This window comes from Alligator sinensis, unplaced genomic scaffold (genome assembly GCF_000455745.1).
Source record: "Alligator sinensis unplaced genomic scaffold, ASM45574v1 scaffold336_1, whole genome shotgun sequence".
Classification (NCBI taxonomy): Eukaryota; Metazoa; Chordata; order Crocodylia; family Alligatoridae; genus Alligator; species Alligator sinensis.
Genome location: NW_005842917.1, coordinates 482,602 through 493,947, shown reverse-complemented (window position 1 = coordinate 493,947; position 11,346 = coordinate 482,602). Strand labels below are relative to the sequence as shown.

Genomic DNA, 11,346 nt, shown 5'->3' with positions numbered 1-11,346 from the left:
CGGGCACGTCTCTGCCTCGGTGCTGTTGCCCTGCTCACTCTGATCTCCCCCTTTATCCTCGCCCCTTATCTGCTGGAGGCCCACAGCGCCTCGCCGCCCTGCCCTGGCCACTGTGGGCCCTGTCACGACCCGGAGTCTGTTTGTTTCTTTCCCCCTCTCATTTGCTTCCCACCCCCAAACTAGTCTCTCAACTTCACCAGCTGACCTCGAGTGTCGCCTCCTATAGGGTGAAGTCTCGTGGTGCACCCTCATCATCCTGCCTGCTCCCCGTCCCTGGCCTCAGCCATGAGCCATGGCGTCCAGCTCATTGCCTTCACCCGTGCCCGAGAGGATTCAGACTTCTGGAAAGATGGGCAGCTCCGGAAACAGGTTTCCTCCGCCCGGGAGCGCCGGGAGGACCCCGGAGCAGGCGAGGAAGCCCGCAGCTTCTATGAGAGTCTCCTGGCTCCTGGGGGCAGCAGCGGCGGCGGCGACAGGAGCCCTCCACGGAAACGTAGGGCCCCTCGGAGGCGCCGTGAAGCTCCAGCTCCTCCCCCTGTGCCACCAGACCAGACGGATGACCGCAAGGGCAACCTGTTGCTCAGATCAGCCCAGGAGGGCAACCTGCGGGGCCTGCGGAGGCTGCTGGAGAAGGAAGGCTGCAACATCAATTACCGGGACGGTTTCTACTGGACAGCAGTGATGTGTGCGGCCTACGCCGGGCAGGCAGAGGCTGTGCGGTACCTCCTGAGCCGGGGGGCCGCCTGGGTGGGGGTGTGCGAAGCACAGGGCCGGGATGCCATGGATCTCGCTGAGGAAGCTGGCCACGAGAACGTGGTGGAGGTCTTGCGGGAGTGTGAGACAGCGCGGCCACCCACGAGGGAACCCAGGTGAGGCCCCATATCCTGTTATCTGGGGGTAGATTAGCACTGGGGGTACCGGGAATGGAAGAACCCCATGACCAGGGCTGCCAGGTGTCCATAAATTTACACACAAATGTATTTACCCTGAATTTTTACTGACTGTTCTTAAATTAGGGACATTTAGTAAAAATCTATTCTAGAAGCTTGAATTTAAAAGCAGCCTGGATTTTTAATGCCAAGCCTTTAAATTCAAGCTATTTAGCAGTAAAAATTCAAGCTAAATGCTTGTCCATGAAGTCAGTGAATAAAACTGAGCAGTCCCTTAAACAAGCAAGCACTGGCTACTTCCTGAGCCTCTCACTGAAAGAGGTTAGACAGTGGAGCTTGAGGCAAGGGTGGACAGAGCACAGCAGTACCACCTGGTGTCCAAGTGCGAGCACAGCACAACACACTGTGGTGAACCTTTTGGTATTTTGTAGACCCCTCCCCTTAGCCACATGCTGCTGCTTCCTTCCTGTTCTGTAGCGCTGCTGGGTTGCAGGTGGGATTCTTTGCGGGTTTGTGCTGGGATGAGGGAAGTGGGGCTGGTGAGGATAGAGCTGAGGGAGGGACTGAGGGGGCAGCATGACAGGAGCAGTCAGGGGTGCCAGGATGTAAGGGGCAATGTTCCCTCTAAGGTTTGGCGATCTGTGAGCAATCGTGACTGGGAGTGTGCGGGTACCTCAGTGTGCCCACCCCTCCCCCCTTCTGCAGCAGCCTGTAGCCAGGTTGGGGTGGCTGGCAAGCGACCAGATGCAAAGCTGGCAGTGGCAGCAGGGGGAGTGTCGGTGCCCGCTTGCTACAGAACTGGGTGTCCCACCCCAGGCCGGCGCCCGAGGCCATGCCCCCTACCGCCCCACCCCCCACTGGTATGCCACTGTGTGCGCAGCATTGAAAAGTTATTACCCGGCATGATTTTTTTATTGTGCGTGGCCGTGCGCACACACAGCTTAAAAGGAACACTGGTAGGGAGACCCCTGTGGTGTGAAACCATTGCTGCAGTCACACAGGGCTGCTAAACCCAAAAGGTTTTTTCACTGACAGTAAACAGGTGCATCAGTGAAAAAGTTTGTCTATCAGTAAAAAGCCCATTACCCAACCTCTAAGCCAGCCCATTCCCTTGCTGTGGGGCTAGATCAGACCTGGCATCCCCTAATGAGGCAGGGCTCTGTGCCCCATTTCCTCCTCTGAGAGCCAGTCAGGACCCCCATCCTGGAATTAGATCAGGTCTTGTGTCCCCTGGAGGTGAAAGGCACATACCCCATTCCCCCCCTTCCCCACCCCTTGCCTTGGGGCTGGATTGGAGCCAGCACCCCCGAGGGGGAAAGGCACCTAACTCCATTCCCACCCCTCATTTGGAGCTCTGAGACATCTACCCCGTGGTCCCTTCCTCAGGAGACCGCCGGCGGAGAGGAAGTTCTGTGCCGTGTGCCAGGCACACTACAGTGAGGACACCGTGGAACTCCACGAGCGCTCGACTGCCCACCTCTTCAACCGCCGCGACCCACTGCCCCCGACCCGCTACCACATCCCAGAGACCAACGTCGGCTTCCAGCTCATGGTCAAGGGTGGTTGGGACCGTGAGGCTGGGCTGGGGCCTGAGGGCTCTGGCCGTAGATTTCCCGTTCAGACCATCCTCAAAAGGGACCAGAAAGGCTTGGGCTTCCGGAGTGACCTCAAGCCGAAGGTCACACACTTCGATGCCAATGACCCCAGCTCCGTGGCCCAGCCCAGTGAGCCCAGGCCCAGGGCAGAGCGGGCAGTAACAGTCGGGAAACAGGAGGCGCGGCGCCGAGAGGCCAAGGAAAAGGCTTGGGAACGTGACCTCCGCATGTACATGAACCTTGACCTTTGAACTCTGCTGGTCTATAGCCTCTCTAAGTCACTTGGCCAATCAGCTTACCTAGGTGACACTCTTATATGAATTTAGCCAACAGTGTCCCTTGTAGCCTCTGAACCAGTTGGATTTTGAGTTGGGGTATCTGCCCCACCTTTAACATCCAGTGGCCAACCAGTAGCCACACTGGTTCTGCCTCTACAGCCAATTAGGTCGACTGTCTGGAAATCCTAACGTGAACTTTGATCTGTCATGTCTTGGATGTTACCTAGATTGTTATTTGTAATAATAATATGAAAACAATACAGTTTTTTAAACCGTTTCAGCCAATTTAGCCTGGTGACCCTTCACCCAGTGATGTCATTTCATTACTGCCCCATTAACCTCGTTTGAAATACTCAACCAGTTCAGTTTGGCGCGGGGTGGGAAAATGTTGACCTTTAACCAGAGACCCACCAGATTGGATCTCTCTGGAGCACCACCACACAAACAGAATCCATATTGACAATCACTTGCCTTTCTATGGGGTCCCACCAGCAACTCTGTAAGAGGGGCTATACCCACTTCCCCACCACATATCAGGATTGAGTCCTGGGGGATCGAAGCCACCCACACCTAGCCTTGCATGCTAGGCTTGGGCACCAGATCCAGCACGCAGGGCCCAGGGCTTCCCATGGGTCTGGATCCGTGACTCTGAGCTACCACTTCCCTACCACCTGATTTCTGGACCTGTGGGGAACCCCATGGGCCAGATCTAGCCCATAGGCCCAAGGTTGAGCTCCCCTGGGCTAGTGGGTCTGTACTGCCATCAGCTCGGCTCAGTGAAACTGCCCAGACCAATGTAAAGTGATGTATGACATGCAACAGAGGCACCCTACATCACTACAGGATGCCAAGTGTCACGGCCCTTGTATTTATAGCCTAGAGGCCCCTGTCCCATCCCAATTTGTATCTCTCTGTCAAGATGTCCCTTTCTATTCATCTATTTGCCAAGTCCAGGGACCTGCAGCTCATTCCTTGCCAGTGGCTCCCACACAGGGCTCAGGGGTCGGGCACTGGTCCCCCGTGAGGTTCGGGTGACCTGTTCTCTCTCCTTTGCTAGTGAATTCTTTTTCCTCCTCCATTTGTTCACCTCCTGTTTCTTGCTTTGAATCACTGCATCTTTTTTCAGTCCATCCAGCAGTTCACGAAGCCTGCTACTCCCATGATCTTTTGCAGTGCCTTAGTTTGATTGTAACTTAGCATAACTACACCCCTATCATCACCAAAACTCTTACAAGTATCTGACCCTTTTCCTTTCTTAGAAGCATCAGCAGAGCTGCCTCGTTTCCTTTTGTGCTTCTTGCTGCCGTTCACTTCTCGCTTAGTTTGCAAGCCCTGACCACACATCCTGGCTTTGCTCTATTTATTTATTTTTTTCAACCAAGATAAACATATGAGACCATGTAGCTGCCTAACCACACGTGTGGCTAAATGTAGCACCTGGCAGATGCCGTGAAGCATGTTGTGACCAAAGCAATTCTTCCTGCGGTGTTGCTCATCTCAGCTCTAAAGAGAGAAGCTGTGGAACGAGCTGTGGAACGAGATTTGTGATACTGTATTTGCTTGCCTCCAGTATGTAGCTTTCCCCACCAAAACTGGGGGCTATGTATTAAACAAACTATTATATGTCATCATGTGCCATGCCACCAGCACCCCACTTTTCTAAATCCTGGATCTGCCTATGCCTGGCATGGTCCTGGAAACAGTGAATAACATGTCAAAAAGTAACATTTGTAGAGAGTATGGTTTTAGATCTATAGATTGCACCGGGACAGGCTGGGGACCAATTGGCTAAGCAGCAGCTCTGCAGCAAAGAACCTGGGGGTGATGGTGGACAATAAGCTCAATATGAGCCAGCAGTGTGCCCTGGTTGCGAATACGGCTAATGGCATCCAGGGCTGCACTAGTAGAAGTGTTGTCAGCAGGTCACGGGAAGTAATTCTTCCCCTCTATTCACCACTGGTGAGGCCACATCTGGAGTCCTGTGTCCAGTTCTGGGCCCACCACTACAGAAAGGATGTGGATAAATTGGTGCTCCACCTTGGGAGGAGAAACCAACATCATACTTGCAGGATCAGTAGTGCTATGCTCGCTAGCACTGTGACCAAAAGAGACTCGGGGGTCTTGATTGACCACAAGATGAACATGAAGCCACCAATCCGATGATGTAGACAGCAAAGCAAACCAAACACAGGTATGCATCTACCAAAGCAAAACCAGGGACGTCATCCTCCCACTTTACTCGGCCTTAGTGAGGCCACAGCTAGAGTACTGCATCCAGTTTTGGGCCCCCCACTTCAGGAGGAACGGGGATAAGCTTGAGAAAGTCCAGAAGAGAGCCATCCATGTGATCAAAGGCCAAGAGAACAAGCCTTATGAGGAGAGGCTGATGGACATGGGACTCTTCAGCCTGGACAAGAGAAGGCTCAGGGTGGGACTTGGTGGCAGCCTATAAGTAAAAAAGGGGTGTGCACCAGTATCTGGGAGAACAATTGTTCACCAGGGCTCCCGAACGGATAACAAGGTCTAATGACCACAAACTTCTGGAAGGCTGATTTAGACTGGAAATAAGGAAAAACTTTACAGTCCAAATATCCAGGGTCTGGAACAGACTCCCCCCAGAGGTGGTGCAAGCACCTACTCTGATCTCATTCAAAAAACATTTGGATGCTTATCTTGCTGGGATCATTTGACCCCAGCAGACTTCCTGCCTGTGGCAGGGGGGCTGGACTGGATGATCTTGCAAAGTCCCTTCCAGCCCCTAATATCTATGAAATTTATGAGAGAGTCCAGTAGAGGGCAATGAAAATGGTTCAGGGGCTGGGACACACAACTTGTGAAGAGAGGCTGAGGGAACTGGGCTTGTTTAGTCTGGAGAAGAGAAGTTGATATAGTTGGGATGGCCCTGCTTTGAGCAGGGGGTTGGACTAGATGACCTTCTGAGGTCCTTTTCAACCCAAATTTTCTATGATTCTTTGAGGTCATGTAGTCCAGCCTCTTGTCTAAGGTAGGATCATCACTAGGGATCTGCTGAACTTGAGGTGGCTGCTGGCTGATTTCACAGGCAGATCACTGGGCTGGCTGCCATTTTTGTGGGTGAGCACAGAGGGTCGTCCCCCCCACACCCACACACCTCTAGCCGAGGGGCCCTGGTGGCCCCACCTCTCCACTGTTTGGCTGCGAGGGCTGTCTGTCACGCAGCTCTACTCCTCACCATCCATTGGTGGAGAGGGGCAGGACCACAATCAGCAGTGAGAGGAGGCGGGTAGTGGACATTTTGCCATCCTATCAGCCCCGCTTCCCACCCGCCAACCCCCAGCGGGCAATGGCCACGAGGACTGCTGGCTTCCCAGATGGAGCCAACTTTCTTTTCGCTAAATTGTTTTATTTATTCATTTATTTTTGGTCAGGGAGCCCGCTCTGTTTTACAGAGTCCACCCGAAATCACAGTTTTTATGAAAATCACGAAATCGCAATTTTGGCAGGTCCCTAATCATCACCATCCAAACCATCCCAGACAAATCCATCATCCAACCTCTTCCTCAAACAACTGTCACCCCTGACACAACAGTCGGCATCACATTGGAACCTGCCACAGGGAAAGTGGAGGAATTACAGCAGCCAACATCCTGCTCCTGTAAAAGGTTGTTAATATATGCTCAAGATCCCAGGCAGAGGCCATGCCCCCCTGGCCCCACTATAGTGGAAGGCAACCCCCACTCCCTCCTGCTCGTGGCCATATCAATCTGACTAAAGGGTAGCACTCTTTGACCTCAAATATGGCATCAGTCTGACCCTGAGCAGATCAGCAAGACCCTCCAGCCAGGAACTTCTAGCTTTAAGTCTCTGCAGAAGCACTGGCACAGCCCAGTCAAAGTCCCCAGCCATGGCTGCAGGCAGCACCCAATGTCTCTTGGGAAGGCTTAGAAACATCCTGATGCAAGGAGCAGAAAGAAAGGGAGAGGACAACTAGCAAGGCCCAGAAGCCTGAGAAATCCCTACCGTAGACCCCTTGGAAGAGCATTTGGTGCCCGGAATTTGGCACCCATCTCTCCCCTGAAAGAGACTGCCAGACTCATCTTGTCCCTCACATGTCCCCTGGACTGGCCCTATTGCCCTCTTTGCTTGCCCTGCTCTGAGCAGGCCTCTGTCTTTCTCCAGCAACACTTACCATATTTACTCACATACAACATGCCACCACAAAAAGACCTGCATCTTGTTTTGCAAGGGAAGGAAGAATGAAGGGGGGGAAGGGAAAAAAGGATTTTTTCCAGAATTTTATCTGCCACAGCATAAGGTCAGCATGGCTGAAGGCCAGATATGGGCAGGAGAGGTGGAGCCCACACCACAGTGTCACACAATCTCTCCTGCTCAGTGATTGTATTGCAGTGAAAATGAAGGGTGAGCAGATCCAGGGAGGGTGCACTGTAGTTAACACCTGCCTTGGATTTCTGTTCCACCCACACTTTAAAACCAACTACCTGGGGATTCCTGCTAATCCCTCTCTGCCCCACAGGTATGAACAACCCTCTCTCCTTTTTAATCCTCTTGATCCGCCACAGTTCAAATCATCCTTTCTTCTGCAATGTAGCTGTCTGTTAGCCCATCCTGGAAATGTCTCCCTTCTATTTCACAACACTGCAGATTGTTGGTCTTTCTAGAAACCTTTATTCAGATGTGGTCATATTGTCTGGGGTGTAGAAATGACTGACAGCGAAATATTGGAGACACTTTCAAAACACTCAAGAAGGCTGGATTGTTTTTATTAATAAGAGACGTATTTAATGATGATGACTATGGGACTAATGATAGAGTATCCTTTGACTATTTTTTTTTGTCTAGTTTGTAGTGTTGTTTTTTTTAACTTTATACATTCTAGCAAATTTATGCCCATTCATATAGAAGTAAAGCTGGAAGAAACCTCCAGGGATCATCTAGTCCAACCCTGTGCCTGAAACAGGGTCATTGCTTGCACATAGATATATTCCAGTACTCAAACTTGTTTTTGCTTTGATCTTAAACTGAATATATAGCACTAGCCCCCTAGCATATTAGTAAAGCTTTTATTTTCATTTTAATTGGAGAAAAATATATGTTGTATTGTATGTGATAAGGTGCCATGCCATCTGCACCCCCTTTTTCAAAATCCTACATCCACCCATGCCAATTGGTCACGACAGGGTCTGATATCAATGCCTTTGGATGTTGCCACTGTCAGATCCTGGCATTGGTTCCTGGTGAATAAGACAGGAATTAGCAATCAATGAGATCATCAGCGTCATATCAGATTACCAGAGAAATTTATTAAATTAGCTCAAAGGTGCCTAAACCTCCTTGCAGAAGTACAATGGAGAAAAAGTGGACTTCCAAAGCTCTGGGAGGTCATGTGAATGCCCTAGGCATGGGAGAGACAGCTGGAGGGATGAGTCCCTCTATGTTTCAGCAGCAGGAGGGGGATGATCAGGGTGACAAAGACAATGGCTCCCAAGGCAACACCACCTCAGTACATTTTGATCTCTCTGCTTTGATCCAGGACAATGCAGTGCCCCTCACCTGGACAGCAGAAAAGACAATGACATCTCCAGGCACAAGAGAATTGCATCTGGGAAGGGACAATCAGGCTCTGTGGCTGAGATGGAAATCTAGAGCAACCTTGGGAGAATTGGGACCTCCATGTAAATCCATGGTTGCTTCACATCAGTTGGAAGAGTGAAGGCTGGGATCCATGAATGCCTCGTGCCTCCTGAGGCTGGGGGGACACGGCAACCGCCTGCAGGCAGTGGGGACATGGTGGCAGCAAGCGAGGACCGGCCACAACCAGCCACACTGATGTCAGCAGCAAGGGTGGGCCAAGCGGGGAGCGCCCACAGGCCGCCGCAGTGGTGTTAGCAGTAGGTGAGGGAGGGACGGCAAGCTCTGACCAGCAGTCAGTGACCACCTTCAGCGGTGGTGGGGTGGCAAGCACCAACCACCCACAGGCTCTGCCGGCACCATCGTCAGTGGCCAGTTTCAGGGAGTCCAATCTCAGGGGGTACTTGTGCACCCATGTGCACCCCCTATACGTCGCCATTGTTGGGATCTTTTCTTGATTTATTGTTCAGGGAAGCATTTATTCACCTGGGAAAGACAGTTGTAGGAAAGGCCAAATCTAAGTCATGAATTCGGGTAAAATTCAGTGCATTTTATTTGAGAAGAAAATTGGCGACAGAGACTTTTACATACCAGTAAGCTGAAATATTTGTAGGGGCAAGGATGTTTTTAACCCTTCCCCAGAGGGCATTGAGTGTTGGCTGCAGCCTAGGTGGGGATTGCAACTGGGCTGTGCCAGTGCTCCTGCTGGGACTGAAAGCTGAAGGGTTCTGGCTAGAAAGTCTTGCCCCTCTGATCAGGGTCAGACCGATCACCCTATTTGGGGTCAGGAAGGAATTTAACCCCTGATCAGATTGGTATGGTTGGCGGCGGGGGCCTGGGTTTGCCTAGATGTGACCTCTGAAGGTCTCTTCCAGCCTGACTTCTTTATGATTCTATGATTTGTGTGGGTGATATCTTAATGGACCAACAAAGGTCCACGGTTGGGGTGTTGTTGACCAGGGTCTGTGTTTGGCGTAGACTTAGCCACGCTTTTGAATGCCATGGTTCTTCTCCAGGTCTGAGGAACCAAGCAGGAACAGTGAAGATTAGGAAGAGTCAGTGGGGCTGTGAAATTGGAGGAGAGAGAAAATTCTCAAACAAGCAAATCCCAGGAGAAAAGGAGAGCTTTATTGGTGGAAGATCAAGACATTTCAAAAGGGAAGAGGGTTGTTCTCACTCACAGTGTAAGGAAAGATGAACAGGAATCAGGTAGATTGTAATCTGCTGAGTTCCTATTATAGATTGCATGCACTTCTCTCTCTCTCACTTGCATGCATATTTGCACACACACGCTCCCTTGCAGTCAGCAGCCAGCTTCCTCCTCCACTCATACTGCAGCAAACGTTCCCAGGTTTGACCCCACTCCCCCCACAGAGAGTCCCTGTGGCAGATGAGATCTCCCATCTGGAGAACCCTGAGCTCCTGGCTGGCTCTAGGGCTACAGAAACTTTTCCATCTCCAAGCCTGTCCCTGGGCAGGGGGGGAAGTGCAGGGACCATCAGCCTAGCCATCTTTCTTGCCACAGGGCATGAGATGGCCCCCAGCTGCAGAGAACCAAGAACCACCCAGGACTGCCACCTGAAACCATCTGGAAGACCTTGGGACTCAAAGTGACCACCTCCACCGCTGGCATGAATTCAACGCAGATGTTTCCAACCAAGGTTCAGTACTCGAGCAATGCCCCAATCCCCATGGAACTCACCTCTCCTGGCTCTGGTTCTTCTCCATCACTCTCAGCACCATGCCTGCTCCCTTCCCACTCTGCCATTGGTGGATTTTGACCCAGCACTGAAAGAGGTCAAAGTCCTGCTCTTCCAAGTCAGCAAGTGTCATTGTAGCCTCCACGCACCAGGGTTGTTCCTGGCCAGACATGCTCAGCTGACCCTAGTAGAACGGGTGGTGAACATTCAGCATTGTGCCTTCTCCAGGTCCTCTGCACCATGTCACTTCTGCTCCCATCAATGACCACAAGGCAGCGGAGTCACATTCTTGCCAGCCATCACGTTAGGGAAACGGGGCTCCTGGGAGATTCTGAGCCCTCCCAGGGATGAGAGAGAGGAAGAGGCCTCATCACACTCCTTCTCTTGGATAATCTCTTTTTTGCTCACATACATCTCGTTGTCACAAGGTTCATGAGAATGTAGCAGAATAGGGATGGATGGAGAGTTATAGAATAGCTAGGAATGGCTGGAAAAAAGGCAGGGAGGAATGGATATAGCATAGAGATCAGCAGCCTTTTAGAGGTCCCTGTCTTTTCTGACATATCTGCTCCCCAGTTGGGCAAGAAGGGGACAATTAATTGGGTGGTGCCCAGTGCTGGCAGCAGCTTCATGCTCCTTGCTGTCTGGCCGGCAGTGCAGGGTCCCTGCATCTCAGCCTTAGCCAGCCCCAGAAGCATCTGTCCCCACAGGCCAGTGGAACGTTTCGTGGTCGGTGCCTCTGCCTTGCTTCAGAGACAGGCTGGGGACGCAGCCAGGAGGTGGGTTGTGGAACAGAGCATGTAATATTTAAAGTGTGAATATCTGTGTGCATGGCTGCAGGACTGTGTGTGGTAGTAGGAGGGGAGGTGGTTTTTGAAAACTTTTCTGTTTCCTGCTACTTGCAATCACTAATGAAGCTGGTTTCCAGTAAGGGAAATTGGTTGTTCTTCAGCCGTTCAACCAAGGCTGGCTCTGTGCGTCATCAGGCCAAGAGACGTCTACCTACGTGGAAGCCACGATGACAAGCACAGCCAAAAGCAAGATTAGGTGAGGAAATGAGCAGCCTAGAGTGGTAGAAGGGGAGCAGTTATTTAGAGAAGCTAGATATTTCCAAGCCAGCAAGCTTGATGGGATGCACTCTAGAGTATTCAAGGGATTGGCTGAGGTAATTTCTGAGCCATTGGCTCTCCTTTTTGACAGCTCACGGAAGTCAGATGGGGTTCCATATGACTAGAAAAGGGTAAATAATGTGCAC

The 11,346-nt window shown here is 51.5% G+C and overlaps 1 protein-coding gene across 1 annotated transcript in view; it reads left to right on the top strand.

Moving 5' to 3' along the window:
- Positions 1 to 4,412, top strand: part of GPANK1 (G-patch domain and ankyrin repeats 1) — a 4,920-nt gene extending 508 nt beyond the window's left edge. The window contains exons 2-3 of the mRNA XM_006036119.3: positions 227 to 869; positions 2,277 to 4,412. Of these exons, the coding sequence (XP_006036181.1) occupies positions 286 to 869; positions 2,277 to 2,736 (1,044 nt within the window). The 5' untranslated portion in view covers positions 227 to 285 and the 3' untranslated portion in view covers positions 2,737 to 4,412. The remainder of the gene's footprint in view (positions 1 to 226; positions 870 to 2,276) is intronic.
- Positions 4,413 to 11,346: the final 6,934 nt, after the last annotated feature.